This window comes from Rhipicephalus microplus, chromosome X (assembly GCF_043290135.1).
Source record: "Rhipicephalus microplus isolate Deutch F79 chromosome X, USDA_Rmic, whole genome shotgun sequence".
NCBI classification, from domain to species: Eukaryota; Metazoa; Arthropoda; class Arachnida; order Ixodida; family Ixodidae; genus Rhipicephalus; species Rhipicephalus microplus.
This window is the reverse complement of record NC_134710.1, coordinates 151,609,742-151,627,071: the sequence shown is the minus strand read 5'-3', so window position 1 is coordinate 151,627,071 and position 17,330 is coordinate 151,609,742. Positions and strand designations below refer to the sequence as shown.

The 17,330-nt window shown below is 48.3% G+C and overlaps 1 protein-coding gene across 1 annotated transcript; it reads right to left on the bottom strand.

Annotated features, from left to right (window-relative positions):
* Positions 1–12,618: 12,618 nt before the first annotated feature.
* On the bottom strand, positions 12,619–15,226 carry LOC119176892 (ankyrin repeat and LEM domain-containing protein 2-like). The gene has a single exon (XM_075881315.1). It carries the CDS (start codon positions 15,206–15,208, stop codon positions 12,716–12,718), a length of 2,493 nt encoding a protein of 830 aa, XP_075737430.1. The 5' UTR covers positions 15,209–15,226; the 3' UTR covers positions 12,619–12,715.
* Positions 15,227–17,330: the final 2,104 nt, after the last annotated feature.

The following is a 17,330-nucleotide window of genomic DNA, read 5'->3' as shown; positions in this document are numbered from 1 at the left end:
GCACTTCACTGCACCGAGGAATCCTCGGCAGCCTCCTAAATGCACCAAAGCCGGCTTGTTGATTCGTGCTCCATTTTCCTGCGCTTACCGCCAGTAATTTTCCTGCGCTTACAGAACCACTGCTGCCATCGCGTTGTGCAGTGTTAGCCAAGACACCAACACAACCACAAAGTACAGCTGGTGCAAACTGAGAAAAAATACCAAGACAGCCATCGTGGTGGCGGAGCGACAACTGCGTAAACAACCGCAGCCCAGAGCGGCGAGAGCGCAGGCTTGGAGGAGCGGAAACCGCTACCGGAAGACGGGCTCGCCTCGACGCAAAGCGTCGCTGCGATCACGGCTCACCTCAACTCGTCCGTGTGAGTTCATATAAACTCGGGCGCGTCGAGGTAAGCTGAACCCGCCACTCAACTCAGCCCGCCCCCGTCGCGTCCATGTACACGGGGCTACTATCATCACAGCCGCCTCGGCCGCGACGTCGTGTGAGGAATGGGAGTGGGAGGACCGCCTCACCAGTTCTAAGGATATTGCCCAACTTTACAGATTGGCCAGGTGCAAATTTTCGCAACCACACCAAAAACGGAACAAAAAGCAGGCAATAACGTGGCCACAGCTGCCAACCAGGACGTTTCCAAACCCGGTGTTACCCAGAGCTTGATGCGTCACGCTGCAAGTTTTGCTAGGCCAGGGCAACCCTGGAACACATGTTATGGGAATGCATGGAGGAAGGAATAAACTGAGGAGAGGCCGTTGTGTCACATTTTATGAAGACTGAAGTAGGGAAGAGTAGAGGACTAATCTCAATTGTGGGCGGCCCGCGCATGCGCAACGGGCGCCAGCGAGAGGGAGGCGTCGGTGTTACCACAACCTCCGTGCAATAGCACGTGATTTCCGCCACACTCGCAGCACACACACTCGCCACACAGCAGCTCGCAATGCGACGGCCTCTCCTTAGCTTTCCTTCCTCCATGTGGGAGTGTCTTCTGTGTACTCAAGGAGGTTACATAGTATAACCTCCCTGAATGTACTGTAGGAGTGTGGCAGAGGTGTGGATCCAGACGGGGACGCAGCCTGGAACCGAACGCGCTGGGAGAGGGCTCAGCCATGCCCTCGAAGACCAACTGGGCCGTCCAGGGCACGGTCCAGCGGGCCGAGGCCGCCGCCAGAGCTCAAGGGTTCGTGCCCGATACCTAGGTGGGGATATCTGCCCATATCCCTGAATAACTCGCCGGACGTGAATAAAGTTGTGTCTCACACTCTCGCGCGCGCTTCGACCGCAAAATATAATATATACAAAGACAGCGGCCCGAGTAATGCTCGTTTAATTCACACCGGTTGTTTATAATGCCTAGTGATCGTAATCAATCGCGCCAAATTTACTATTGTCTTTCTGCTTTTCTTGGAACACTATACGTGTGCGTTCGTCGACACATCTTTGTAAAATGTTCTGCTCTTGCTTTCGCATGTCACGGAGCCGTGCACCGCGCGCTATGGCGGACAGCATTCAAGTGCCCGCGATCAGCGGGAAGATGGAGTACGCGATGATCTACCTAGAGTTGCCCAACGAACAGCTCCGTAATTCACTAAGTGTTCGCAGCGCATGCCGACCGAAGGAAGCAAAAGAAAAATAAAGGTGGACGGATAAGTCGAATGGCAGACGTGGTCGTGCTCACTGCCTTGCGAAGCTCGCAAAGCGATGCCTGTGTGGATGGTTGCGGTCGGGTCTCGTGTGGCGGCACTGATATACCGCGGACGCGCGCAGTAGCGTGTGTGTGGCACTGAACAAAAAAAAAAAAATGGGAAAATTGACGAAACTTTGAAAATTCCACTCGGAAGGTGCCGCTATTCCGATGAACAGAGTTAATTTTCCGTAATTTCAAGTTTGCTGTACTTTTGACGGATTTCAGCCCGCGGTGGTTTCTCGCGAGCCGTGACGGCGCATTCCCCGAGGACCATGGAGGATGCGCGTGTTCTTGTCCTCTTCATTTTCTCTACCCATCCTCCTTTCATCCCGCTCTTTCTCTTCCACAAGAGTGCTGGCACTTTGGCCCAGCCGGAAGCATAATTCGCGGCTGTGTCTGTTTCGCGAACCGAAGTGGGAGTTGAGTGAGTCGAGAAACGCGGGTGACGGCTGGCATTAGAGAGCTTTTAGTTTAGCGTGCGCAACGGCCTAGCGTACGCCACGCACGAGAGGCGGCAAGAGTGCGCATGCGCGGAACCTAGAGAGATGCGTGCGTTTGCGCACTCTATTTGACTCAACGTTATTTGACTTGCCCGTTCTGGTGTTGGACGCCCCAAACGTCACCTTCTGTAGTTCACGACGTGACAGTTCGTGAAAAACGCATTAAACTCAGTATTTTCCCGTAGTTTCTGCCTGGAATGAAAGTTGTCTATCCATTTCAGCGCCCAATTTTTAATTTAGCTGAAAATCTTGCCGGCAAAAAATTTGTTCAGTATTCCTGTAAGTACCCCTGACACCAAATTTAGAAACTCGAGATGCTTGTGTTGTTTGACAGTCCTGTGTGCGGGGGCACGTCTGACCGATTATTAGTAAGGCATTAATTATTAGTGACGAGAGTTGCCTATAAGGTATTTTTTTTTACAATCTGGTTTTAAAATAAGGCTCTGGGCTCATCTGAGTGTTTTGCCGGAATGGACATTTTATGTGGTTTGACGTTGGCAAGGGAACCCCCACCCCACCCCTAGGACGTGGCAGAGGGCAAGCACGTACTGTAGACGTGAGAGCACAGTTGCGAGGCCTGACTGGCACCTGGCGAGGCATGGCCTCCGAGATGGGGGGTGGGGCATGTTTTTCTCCGGCCGTCCTGATCGAACGAATAGCGCCCCGCGCGCCCGGCTACCGCGTGAGGGCAAAGTTCCCGCGGTGGCTGAAACCGTGGCATACAGCAGAGCGCACGGGATTCCAGCGTGCGCATGCTTTTTTTTTTTTGCCTACAAGCATCACTGCCAGGATATTCTGGCTGAACTGAAGGAAAGTATTTTTTTTGTTACTGCATTTATTTTGGTCAACTTTGCGAGGAAACGCAGGGCAACTGCGGCATTTTCCTCATAGGTAAGTGTAAGGAGGTATCACTTCGTCTGTGGCAGCATTACTTTCTTTTTTCATTATGGTCCGTTTTGTTTCGGTGCTACCGCAATAGGAGAAATATAGGGCCATTCTAGTATTCCTCCTTTCCTCTGGAGACTTGTATGGGTGAAAATTGGACTAATTACCGTCGTTGAATCGTATTGCTCTCCTATCCCGACTCATAATTTTACTATTATATGGCGTGAGATTTATGAGGTGGGCAACCGAAGCGCAGTTATGCTCTAGATAACTGGTTGCCCTGGTAATCTTATCGAAATAAGCTACGTGTCAAGTAATTTTGCCGGAATAATATATAAGGCTTCGATTAGCCGACCTACATTCTCTCCACGTCTTTCATAGTGAAAGTTCCCGAGTTGTAATCGTCTCCTTTTCGTCATCTGAATTTCGATTGTTTTGGTAGCACAATGGCGATATCAGTGTCGTGTTCACTTACTTTGCTCTCGGCTGCATGCAAATTAAAGGGTCGCACATGTAGCATAACGGCGTCTTTCTAATGAAAACTAAGTATTCGTCGAGGTAGGCCACCAAAGAAAAAAATGCAAATTACCATTGCTATGTAATACTGCTGTGTTTCATACCAGGTTTATCAAACTCCAAACGCGGGTTTCACACTTGTTCAACTATAAAAAAAAATTTGATGTTCGTTCTTACATTGCCCAACGTATCTACTGAACACCGTAAAATTCACAGTGCGAATTGGCGACCATAAGTGACCAAAACGGGCCTGTAACCAACCTTTGGATGTCGCAGAGCTAGCGACGTTCAATCTATACATAGTTAAGACGCGTGGCGACCGCCTGCACCCTCCTTCCTGTATCCTGCATCTGCAGCTCGACGGCAGGATTCTTGAAACGGTACTATGAAAAGTAACTCTATACTGTGTTTCATACAACATGTGCAACACCGTGGAAGCTAGAGAGACTTCTCAAAGTCGATGCGTTCGTAACGAAGAATTGTTCATTGTTATTACCACCAATAACTTTTTTTGTCGTTATTACGGTGAGAAGTAATCGAAGATATTTTGCGCCTTACAATCAAAACCGCCATTGAACGTCTGTTATGCAATGTATTGCTTAGTTTCCTCGTGATGTCGCATAATGGCTCTCTGCTCTGCGTACGTCATGTTGGTGGCCACCTGGACCTTCTATCTCATGAGACAGTGTCAGTTGCCGGAGGACACCAAAAGTCGCTTAGCCCCCGCGTTCTTTCGTGCTGTCTTCGCTTTCTTTTGTTCACCAGTCGCGTCAAGGGGAAGCTCAAAGAAACGCGTAGGATGTACCGGCAGATCTGATGCGACTGACCGCGAGACGAGCGGAGTTATACGTTTTGCTGGCCGAACTTTTTGCATAGGTTCCACAGCATTGCACGTGATGTATGAAACGGAATATAGTTCCATGAAAGGAAAGAAAAAGCAACCCGTTTAATCGAGTGTAACCCATGAGCGTACAACGCGGCACTCTTCTGACTTCGCTTGGTAATCAGGCTGTCATTTCTTTTTTCCTTCGCCAGTGCCCTCCATACTATACAGCCTGCAAACTTCAAAGTACAGTAAGTTTCCAGCACATGCGAATCGCAACTATAAGTGCTCTAACATGGGTGCAAAGCTACAGCAAAAGAAAAAAAAATCCCATGTGAGAATTATACGTCCAAGCATTGACTTTGCCTCTCATACACCTTTGCCCGATATTTCCAAATGAGTGCGAATTTACATAAAAGCGCAAAACCATTTTTTCCCTCGCCACATGCAAGCTTCGCCAACAGCGCGGCAGTCTTTTCCACCTTATGAAGCAGCGCTGCGGTGCGGAGAAAACGTGCTACACCAACCCCTGGAAACGCGCTCTCTCTGTGCGACTGAGACGGCCGAAGAGATGGATGGATGGGTGGATTGATTTATGTGGCTGTACGCTTTAGATCGGGCGGCTTACGCCACCTAGCCGTAATACTTAATGAACCAACTACTAGGTTTATCTTTTTTTTCCCTTTAAATAGTGAAGTTGAGGACTGGTACTTTGCAAACGCCGACGTTTGATTTTATTGCTTTCAACATCGACAAATATACAGGCAATGATCACAAAGTAAAACAAACTGTTACATAAAGGGGAAACAAAATATGTTCTCAAATATTACGCAAAAAGGATAAAATACTGATACTACGTGGCACGTAATAGTAGTGCTGGATACCTGACCTTATTCAATGCGCAACTAATAATAGAAACCCGCCGAGTGCCCGCCATCTAGGAGACACCACTCTCGCTCTCATGTCGGGATCCTCCCAAGGTGGTCTTGGCCGAATACGCCATCAATGTGTGTGTTTATTTTTTTTTTAAGGGGCGAAGTTCCTAAGGGCGTGGGTGAGTCGCTCCTCCGTATGTATGTATGCATGGAGTTTCATACAATAATATCTAGAGAGGAATCTGCCGCTGCGGTCGTGTACCCGCATGGGAATTATGGAAAGTACAGGCTTCGAATAGGTGACCAGTAAAAGAGCGAGGGATTGTGGGATGCACCGTTTGCGACCGGCTACCGGTTCGAGAAGAGTAGACGACAGCGAACCGCTTCACCGCAAACCTCAGATTATTCAGGATTCGCGTGCACGATCGCCTGTTTTCTTCCTCCTGATAAACCATGTTCGGTTGTTCGGCCGTTGGCTGCTCCAACTCGAGCGTGCAAGGCCAACGCAGTTATCAATTGCTATGTAATAAAGACAGAAAAACGAGCTGGGCTGCGACTGTGCAGAGAGCCACAGCGACAGGTAGCCTTTGAGTACGGAACTTTGAAGCCAGATTGTGTGAAAACCATGTTATCACAGGTACGTGTGTATTCCACACTAAAATCATACGCATGAGTTTGCGGCAAATATTATATTGAGAAATAAATTGTCGCGCTGGTGCGCCTAGCAAAGATGTTATGGGAACGGGCGGGCGAAATCTACCTGTCAAACGAGATTAGCGCCGGTCATTGCACCCATATATATGCCAAAAAACGCGAAAGCTTCACTCAAGTGTAAGTTTACACGAAGCGCTGGACGAGCTCATTTGCATTTATCTTGGTCGAACTGTGCGCCATGCAGAACGGCACCCAAAGAAGAAGTGCGTTAAACAAGCGCTGGGTTTCGATTATTCGGCGCCGTCTATGTCTGACTGTATTGTTTATGTGCCTCCGTGCCGCGCAGCTTGACCAAGATCAGCGTTCATATAACCATCTGGCTTCGACTAAAAAATGCATCTTATAGCGTGCTGAAGGCTAGAAAAAAATATCTCAACGCGCTCAAAAAGTGCTTCGCTTCATGCCGATCGACTGACGATGTCGGACTAAGCAGCGATCCCGAAATGAACTCTTAGCACACTGCTACAGTCATCCCCATCCCCTGAAATCTTTAAAATGGTGACTTTTTATCTGCAGTAACGTATCGTATACAATGGAAATCGTTTTTTGTATCGACTGATGTGCTAGCCAAACTGACAGTATCCCCGATCAGCATAAAAGCATCGAAGATCATTTTAGAGCGATATAAAAAGTTTCCTGGCCGTTCATGGCTTTCGTAGCTTGTCATAGTCACAATCAGAGTACGCAAAAACAACAACAACAAAAACTTCTAATAGAGATGTGCTTTTTTCAACGGAGCAGTACAATAATGCGCGCGTGCCGCTGCTGACCCGTGTGGAGCGTCGAACCGGAAGCCGTCGTATCCCACAGTTTCCTGCGATTGCCCATTTTACCGGTCACCTATTGGATAGGGTTAGCTAGCAAACTGTCTACAGACTATTTTCTACAGTTTCAGTTTCGTTCTTCGCGCAGCGCGGGTAATGGGGTGCGGTAAAAGGCACTGAAGCAGCGCCTTTGTTCAGACCTAGTGGTCTTCAGCCACTAGGTCTGAAGTGCCCTGCGACTTTGGAGCTTTACGAGTCGTATTTGACAGTTTAAACGAATCGTCGTCCACTCACCGCTGCGATAGATGTAGCGTCTCATGCCAGTGCAGGATATTGCATCGAGTTCATGTTTTTTCACGAGCGCGTCTTGCCTAAACTCGTTTTAAATCGACTGGAAAACGATGACGAGGCTAAGTAGACGCACCGTCTCGCTCCGCTGACTCCACTTCACAACAAAACCAGGTGTGCGTCGGGGGCAGACCACTAGGACAGCTGTAACAGACGCACCTAGCGTCGCAGGAGACGAAACGAAAAGTGTTTCTCACTTAATGCTGTACTGTTATTTTTATAAATAGATAATTTATACTTTCGAGAGAAAAACAAGCATGTTTGTTTTCAAGTGTTGTAAAAAATGATTCATTAAATCTTGATGCCAAATCTGGAACGCAATGCCAGAGCGACGCATACCCTGATGGTTTAATTTGCCCAGGTTTCACTTTCGCTTCCTCGTCACAAAAGCTTTTTGCAATAATTTTTGCGTACAAATAATTGAAGCGAATTTCAATGAAATGTAACTTCATATCGCTTTTTTTACACTCGGGAAAAGAAGTGTCGCGAATTTCAAGAACGTAATACATCCGAAGCGGATCCGAAGCCTGTACTTCCCATAATTCCCATGGGAGCACAAGCGCCGCTTAAGTATCCTGAATAGACACCAGCGCCAGATTCCGCTCCAGGTATTATTATTGTATGTATGTATGTATGTATGTATGTATGTATGTATGTATGTATGTATGTATGTATGTATGTATGTATGTATGTATGTATGTATGTATGTATGTATGTATGTATGTATGTATGTATGTATGTATGTATGTATGTATGTATGTATGTATGTATGTATGTATGTAGCAGCTGGTGGCACATACCCGCTCTAGAGTGGATATGCCACAGGGGATGCGAGATGGCAGTACTTGGAGTGTTCACTAGATGTACGCACGGACGGACGAACCGACAGACTAGCAGACTGGTGGATGGACGCACGAACGGACGGACAGATGGATGGACAGAGGGACGGACGCACCAGCTTCTCCACTGGCACTATTATCTCGGCATGGTATCTGTCACTATCGTTAGCGGCTCTGCAGTTGCGTGTTACGGCCCTGGTTGCAAGGGTTCTTCGATTTTAGATTTCGACGGCCGAGAAGGCAAGGCTGATTGTTATCCCCTGTGCCTACGCTTCCACCGTTTTGACACACTAAACAGCGCAAACATCAGATGCGTCACTTTAGGGAGGCGTTTTGCGCTGACCCTAACCCTCTTGCATGCGTAATCATGCGATAAACAATTAAATTTTGGAGCTGGATATCTCGAAGCTGCTAGAGAAAATCTTCCAACTGAAACTGTGTACAAACACCATTGCCTACATCTGTTTTATTGTTTTACTTACAACAGCAAGTAAAAAGTTTAGTGAATTTTAGTTAGTTGTACTGCTGACAGGGATGATTAGTATCTAACTTTCTGTCCCACTGGCCGATTAACTTATTTGCACAAGTGGTTCGTACGTGCCTTCAAGAGCCTAATTTAAAAAAAAATCGTGAAGCTTAACTTCGAACAAGTGGTATATAAGCTTAGCAGCAGTTACCTACGGTTTCGTGGCGACAATCCCGAGTATACCGTGGTTTCGTCTCAGACTTGTCATTATGTTATCTTCCAGCTCAGTCAGTTCGAAAGAGGTAAGTGAGATCTATTGTTTGGCTCTCCTCAATAGGAGCGTTCGTCGATTCATTGGACGGAGGCTGTTCGCCATATTGTTCTGTTCTTGTTTTGTTCAGAGATGTTTACGTTGCAGTTGCTCTAGTAAACCTGCGCTGCAAAAAAGCTCCGTTAAAAAGGAAATAAAACAGAGATGATAGGGACGCTGCTTTGGAAATTTGTCTGTTTTGTTAGCTTACACGAGGATGACAGGGCGTTGTATTTAATTATCAGAGAAAAAGGAGGTATGGTCATCACATGCGTGGCCGTGGAAAGCACCATGTGTAGGTACTCCCAAAACCATGCCGTAGTCGATGTATTGAAAAGCGCCTTCACGACATTATGGTCCAATTATGGGTGAGATCAATTTCAGTAAAGCTCAGATTGTACCAGCGGATACTCTCATTCGTATCGCCTTCAAGACTGCCCACGGCCTACCAACGGGAACCCGCACAGATCGGCTTCTACCCTTGGGGATCTGCAAGCCCTTCGTGGAGCTCAGGGCCATGGTGCTCATTTCGCAACGAGAAAGAATTAGTGTCACACCCACTGGTAGGAAGCGGCTTACAATATCCTGTACGACCGCAAAGCATTGACGAGGAACTTGCGTCCGTTGCTGCTCATATCTGCGTCTAAACACATACCAGTCCTCTACTGAAAAGCATGAAACTCTAGTACCACCAAGCGCATCGCGACACCGGAGCTAGGTAGCCAACTAAACAGTACTAAATGAATCGAGATGCAACTTGCATAAACGCAGCCCGCTGCCCACAGATGTTTTTTTTTTATTTGGCTGCCGCTGGCTCAAAACATGAGTGATGTTTACTTTGCTGCTATTCAGCCAAGACGAGCCCTGTGAACGAAGCCCAAATGGTTGCGTTAAACAACGAAACCAAATAAAGTATGAGGCAAAAGTCTTGTGCTCTCATGGACTCTAAACTGATTGTCTTTGTTTTCCTATCTGCCTTGTACCTGGTTGCGTCGTCTGGTTTTCACGTACAACACTTCACCTTGAGCGCTATTTCATACGGTACCCCTAACATGTACGTCGCAGAAACGAGTAACTACAAAGCGAACAGTTCGGCTTTTGCTTTTACTCACCCTGCAACAGTCCCTCGTCAGAAAACCCGCCTATCATCCTACTCGGTAAATTTGAGAACACGAGCGTCGTCAAAGTAAACACTACTCACCGCCACACTATTGGCTAGGTGTAAATGAAGCGTGTGAGCGGCGCAGCATTCCTACAAATACATACAAATCTGCGTTTATTATGTGCCTTCTACCCGACCACGTGCCCTGGTAGCCCGTGGTGTGGACGACAGCCAACTCCCGCTGACGTTACATGAGAATGCGACCAAAGGTAATCTAAATCTAGCACACCTCCCGTAACAGCGTCAATATCCAAAACAGAATCATTGGGATAACTTGCTGGACAGCTGGAAAAAGGAGGTAGAAGTGGCGCTCATCAACCACACATGGCGGGCTTCTGGGGCCAGCGTGCTCCTGGTCTGGGAAACCCACCCACCGGCTTCTTCTACCCTTTTTTTTTATCAAAATACTTTCACTTTTATTTATTTCAGCTTCGAAGATCTTGTTACTATGTAGTGGTCCGGTCATCACAAGAACTGTAATGAATGGCGGCAACGTAAATTTGGAAACAGCTGAAGCTGCTGCTGTTGGTAATGAAGTATTAGTCAGTTTAGTAAGCTGGTTAGTTCTAGGAGCCTAAGGGGGTAGGGTAAACCCTCCTAAAACTGTATTTGCAATTTTGTTAATAAAAATTCCCCTGTACTCCGTGGAACAACCCTGTAGAAGTCTGACGTGGAGTGGTAGCTCCAAGAGGTTTCAATGCTGCGCCGAATAGAGTCACTGGAAAAGGTTTCGCCGAAGTGCGCTGCGCGCACTCTGGCGTTAGCAGTATGCGCCCGTAAAACTCCGTTTTCCTCAAATGGCGTTTTTATAATGTTTTCAACTTCAATGTAATTTTTTTCAGAAAGTATTGAATGGAATTCGATGAAACTTGGTATGCGTGAGCTACAACAAGTTAGAAACAATCTCAAATAAAAAATTGCTGATATCTAGAAAAGTCAATCTGTAAGAAGATTACATGAAAATACGCACCTTCTATGTCCTTCTGCAAAAAGAAATTTTATTTTTTTACGAAAACATCATGAAAACTGTAATATATTTTTAGTTCAGATGTAACATATGTGTCTCTACTATAGACGACTGAATATCATTGCCTTCCTTTTGGTAGTGGCGGGTAAAAAGCGCATTGAATAAGTTCAAAGTTTAGGAGGGGGCCTTAGGAAAAATATGCAGCCTAGGCATAAAAATAGGTGTCACTTGATACACCGTGGTATTTTTTGTGGGCACGTAAACTTTTACGAGAATACTTGCAGCCATTTTTAACATATTACGCTAAAACGGACACCATATGCTGTACCATACCCCCGTAACGTTCCAAACTACTACGGTTACGATGGACGCAATGTTCAGGAATTGAAGTTGAGATATACATCCAACTCTGCAAATGCAACTACAAAATTATGCGTTTGAAGAATTACAGACCTCATTATTATTACCGGAATTTGGACCATACTCTCTTAATTTGTAGTAATTAAGATGGCTCTAATAAGGTTCTGTGTCCACACTATTACTTCGTTAACAAATTATGTGAGTAAACGGAGGTGAATCACTATCTGACGCGATTGGTCAAATGGAGTTCAAGAAAAAAAAACTCTAATATCACTTTCTCTGACGTGTTTCACCTTTATTTTATCTGAAGAATTTTAATTACCTTCAGTGCTCGCGGGCACGTCATTCAACTTACGGGCAAAAAAAATGTACTTAATAGTTCACATTTATCACAGTGCTTAGTAACTACATGAATGCGCTAATCAATGATTTCAGCGTCTCGTCGACTAATATACATTGCCGCACGGAATGCCGCAAAAAGCGCACGTTGGACCACCGGACTCGCGTTCAAGCAGCGCTTCGACCACCAAATGACTTCGCTTTGGTTGTTTTTCCATTAAATCAAAATTAATCTACACTGCGAATCCGTGATGTGGTCGATCGGCACCCCATTCACGCTCGAAAAAAAAATGGAAAAGAAGAAACATAATTCGCCCCAAGCGGCCGTTCTCACAGTGAAGAAGCAAAGAAAAAAAAATGGCTTGACCTTCTGGTAGCTGCGATCTGCCGCCTTGTCAGCCTCAGCGAAAAAATCAGGTACTACCCGTCATCGCGCATGCTTGCGTGGTAGATAAAAACAAAAAAATGAACACGAGAGTAGTCATTTAAGTTTCGAATTGCCAGCAGAGACTACCGTGGGCTGGTCCCAGAGGCGTGCGTGAGTGATGGTTCGCGAAGTGAAGTCGTCATAAGATTAGCTTTACCTTGTGAACGCTGTTCGTGAACTGCCATGCTGATGCGACAACGTGGGCGTGTTGTGTGCCTGCAGTAATACATGTGTTATCGCCCCTGCACGTAAATGCGTTGTTTAACGACAGTGTAACCTGCTACTCTGCGACGCTGTGGGTGACTCAAGCGAGCATGTTCTTATTTACAACCAAGCGGAATATGCACGCAAAAAAAAAACAATATTTGGGAAGGCTTTCTGCTACACAACAATAATCGCTATTTACTTCGAGCTCTATTCCCTGAATACCCCTTTTTTTCCCTAGAGAGTGTCTATGCCGCTTTTTCTGGAAGTTGAAAAGCAGGTTTACTTGCCAAGAATTTTAAAAGTTGTTAAAATAAAGTAAAAGCGAACTTCTAAAACTGTACCTCATTTGTGAGGCTGTCAACACACCTGAAGCACTGGATTTTCTCTGTAGGTGAGTGTGCGTGCATCACAATGCCAACGTAGTTGACCCTGCCACCAGCTTCACTTTATTCAAATGCACTTGCCGACACGAGCAAACCACAGACAAATAAGTTGGCACTAGGTCTCTCCAGCAAAAACAGCTACATACTATCACGGGTGTCCGGGACTGCTACTCCAAAGCACTCTTGGGCGCTCTTGAGTGCTCAGTGATTTTCTCTGGGGCGTGCGCCATCCGTCCGGCGTGCCGTCTCCGCTGGAACATGGAGATTCCGGAGATAACGTGCGCAGGCTGCGCCTCAGGTGAGTCACCATAGGACTCAGCCAGCTTGAAGTGGTTTCCTTTGGGAATGAGCGCACAACTTGCATCCACTGGTACACACAAGGATAGGTGATAGGGTTAACAAAATTTGGCTCCAACAGACTTGGCTCCAGGGCCCTCAGCACGTCTAAGTCCAATTTACTGGGACGAGATCCTTCTATAAAGAAGGGTGGGCCCTCGTCCGGAGTGTGTGCCTCAGGTGATGATCCACTCGAGCTGCAAGGGCTGATAGGAGGGGTGAAAAACACTTCGTCTGCGTCTTCCTCCTCCTCCACAGGTCGCGCATGGGAATCCCTAAGAAAATCACTTTCCGGACTTCCCGTTGTTCCTTGAAAGCACAGGCAAGGTTCCGCATAAGCTGAGTCAGTCTCCAAAAAGGCACACAGAGAACGCAGAACACACTGCAGGTGCCGCTTTAGAGTCCCGGTGCTCCGACGGTTCGAAGGCTGTCGATAAAGCCGAGAGCCATGGTCGCTGACACTGCCACCGTCATCTTCGTCATCGGTGGAGGACGGAGAAGCGGGGACTGCTTGGTTCGAGGACAGAGGTGGTGACTGTGTGCGCAGGGCGCGGCACAAATTTTGCCGTTCGGATGGATTCAGGCTGTCATACAGAAGTATGTGCACTTCCCGGCACAGCCAAGAGTGTAACCACCACTGCTCAGGTCCACCAGTGCGCTCCAGGTGGGCCAGCTCTGGCAGAACCTGCTCATTTAGCTGCAAAGAGAGCTCCGCCTCGGCCCCTGGGCCTGTGTCGTGGGCAACTGCCCAGCCGAATAGTACCCCTGTCAAGCACTGAACTATTGGGGGAACACCCTTATAGGATGCCCCACGCTTAAGAAGAGTGCAGCCTGGCTCTGATGCTGAAGCTGCCTTTTCATCGAGAGTCTTCGGCATCTTGACGTCATTGAAGTGGTTCTGGCTCCCCTGCATGCTGCCGCAGCTCTTCTCAAATTCCCGGCCCAGTTTGAGGTCACCGAAGGCTTCGCAAAGCTTGCTGATTGGACAGCATATCGACAGTTTATCAGATGCCACTGGAAAATTCTCTTGAGACAATCGTTCAGACACTACCTGTGAACGCTTGCATCGTAGGTGGGCCTCAAGTTTCCCTAAGCCCTCTGGAGAAGCCAAGTTGCACCAGCAGTCAAGGAAAGACCAGTACTCGCTCCAAGGCACCTTCATTTCCTTGGCAAGGCCACGACCAATACGCTCTAGCCCCTTCTCAATGTCAGCAAGTCGCACTTTCTCCATGGGCGAGAGCGGTTCCTTGAAGCCAGTGTGCCGCCGCGTCGGAGTCTTCCACTGGTGGTACATTCTACGGGCCTCAGTGGGAGACATAGGTCCCGCAGTGGCCATGATGCTCCGCGAGGTGACAAGCAGGCTCGCCGTAGGACTCAGCATGGGTGATGCTCGGGGAGAGAATGGTTCCCCGACTGTCGGTGCCACCGAGTTGTCCTCGGACCGAAGCACTGGCACAAACAACCGTTCTTCAAACAAGGAGTCCATCCTCTTCTTGAAATTCACAGTTGCCGATGGCATTCGGTCGCAAATGATATCCCGTGGCACTTTTCCTTCTTTATTGCGGCTGTTTCGATCGCACTCGGGAAGTTCTACCAGAAGCTCCACTGCCTCATAGCATCCAAACTTGCAGGCAAAGTGAAGTGGTGTCTCACAATGCCCCTTTTCTGGCGTGTTCAGGTAGCGGTCCAGTAGAAACATCTTCCGCCAGTTCCTCACATCGATGCTGCTATCTGGGTAAAGGAGCTCGATGAAATGTGCATCCTGCAGGGTGTTCAGTAGTAACTGAACCAGTGTGGCCTTCCCCTTGGTACACGCAACATGTAGTGCATTGTACCTGTAACCTTCCTGCAAGATCGTCGGCGTGTCTCCACTTCCAACAAGGTAGCGAGGATTCGACCAAACAGTTTGCTTGAAGAAGGCTGCGTCTCCGTCCTCCACAGCTTTGCGCAGCCTGACTAAGTCCTGGCTTGCAGGAGCTGGGTAGTTGCTGCTCGTTTCCCCGACAAGTGCTGCGGACGCGCAGTTCGGCAGTTCTGTACTTTTCACAGCTGTATCTGCTGGTGTAATGCTGAAGGCTATTGCGTCCTCCCTGGATCCAAAAGCCTTAAATCGAGCACCCCGATACTTTTTCAAGCAGCGTAATGCCGAAGCGAGGTCCGAAAAAATCAGGGGCAGCTCATCATCATCGCAGAGAGTCGTACCTGCTTCCAAGGATACGCCGAAATACGCCACCGGTGCGGCGGCATCCGTCGACGACATCTTGGACTCGGTGGAAGCAACGGTTGCCTTGCTTGCTTGCATCATATATGATTTGGCTCGTACCCAGTATTTCATCAACTGCCTGCAGCTTCGTCTTCTTTGGTTTGTGTGGTGTTGTGGCGCCATCCTTGAGAAGGATGCGCAATGTTTGTTGTGTGCTTTATATATAGATGTCATTGCAGACCGGCACACGTGATATTCAGCAGCCAATTACGTTTGTAGGCGTCGCTTCGAGGTTTGGTTTTAATAAATGGCTGCTGGTCAGCCGAGCCGTTGTTAGGTTTCCGTGGAGTTCGTTTGACTCGCTCGTGGCGGTCGGCCGATTGCCGGCGCGCGCTGAGTTCCGCGTCCCGTCGTTGGGCCCCCTGCCGTCGTTCGGGCGCCGCCCGCCGACACAACAACATGGCGACGAGGGCGGGATTTGTTCTTCCAACGCCTCCTCTAAACAATGCCTCCCAGCGGAGTTGGGCTGCCTTCAGTTTTGAGCAAGCGCCGCGCGGTGGCGCTCGCGACCGAGACTATTATCACGGCAGCGGGCGGTACCAGTTAATCGTTCTTCATCTGCGGCCCATAGGGGCCCGTCAGTCGAGAGTTGTTCGAGATCTGCAACTGTGCACCGCTGTTTCGGAGGCTATTCAAAGTGTTGTGTTGTTGCACCGTCCGCCACAGGTGACGCTAGCGACCGAGAACATTTTCAAAATGAAGGAGAAAAAGGGTGTGGCAGTTGTTTTTTTTTCACATGCGGCAGGCATCTTCCTAGAGGAGGCGTTGGTTCTTCCATAACACGGAGGAAGAAACGGTAGGAGAGGCCCTGACGTCACTCATTGTGAAGCTGAGATGAAGCCAGAAGTCGGCCATTATGACCGGGCGAGTTCTCCTCTCTTGTTTACATTCGAATGTAATGCATTAGGCACGACTCTCCGGTTCGGAAAGCACGTGAGCTGCGCAGCGCGCGTGTCGTGATGATCCGAAACTAATGGAACTGGGCTCAACACTCTGGGCCAGCGCGACACCTTCGGCGAAATCATTTCGTCCGAGTATTACCAGCGAGTAACAGCTCACCGACAACGAAGCAAGTACAAGAGAACGCGCGCTAGATGCATTGACAACGGCGAGTGTGTTCACGTCATTAATTCAGCAACTGTACAGACAACACGATCGGTCGTGTGCCTTCTACGGTTGCATTCCGCCACGCGGCCGATGCAGCGTCAGGCCACTGTGTCCGTGTTCCGCATGAAACTCACCGGTGTCAGCATTCTGCGACCGTGGTGACTTTGAGCACGTAGCAAGTGACACTTGAACGCGGTTGCTGTTACGTTGAGATTGCATGCAATACTGCGGGAGAGTATACGAAGCGGAACAGAAAGGGCGTTTTAATACGCACATGCAAGTTGTTACTGTACACACTCAACACGAAACTACGTATGTGAACATGGTCCTCATTCCGTCTTGCTGGGCTCAATGGCGTCGTCCGTTGTCACATTCAGGAGCACTGCCCAACCGTCACTGACCTGCAAGGCGTTCGTCGTAGTTCCGCTTTGTCATGGTGCCAAAGCAATTTCGCTGTACACTAATTGCTTCATCCGCGTCATCCGCTGCACGACACATGGATATGCGCTCGTTCTATGCACTGTTCAGGCCCCGTGGTGGACGAAATGTTTTGTAAACGTTGCTAAGAGTGCAATAACTGCCAGAAGAACACTGCGTAACCAATAACGCGGTGCAGAGCACGGATATTGTCCACCACGGCTCAGCACGAGACCTGGGGAGCGCACATGCCGCCGCTGGCCGCGGCCGCTCACTGGTAGACCAGCTCCACTGCGCAACACGTAACCATAGCAACGCCGCCATTGTGCCCAGGGAAGATGGCCGCCATGATGTCATTTTCTCTATAGAGTTTCTCAAAATTAACTAGAGGGCACTCTGGCGCTGCGATCGTTCAGCGACCATGGGAATTAAGTCTTCGTACTTGCGGGCGGCAAACTGTACTTGCGGATTCGTTTATTGCTGTGTTTCGATTTTGTTTTGAAAGAAAGGCTCAACCATTCCAAACTTCGTGACCCAATTTGAAAAGGTAATTAAAAAAAATAGGGTGGTGAAGCGCAATCGCTGAACATTTGCCGATTTTTGTTTCATGAGAAAACAGCTTCAAGCCACACGAACACAC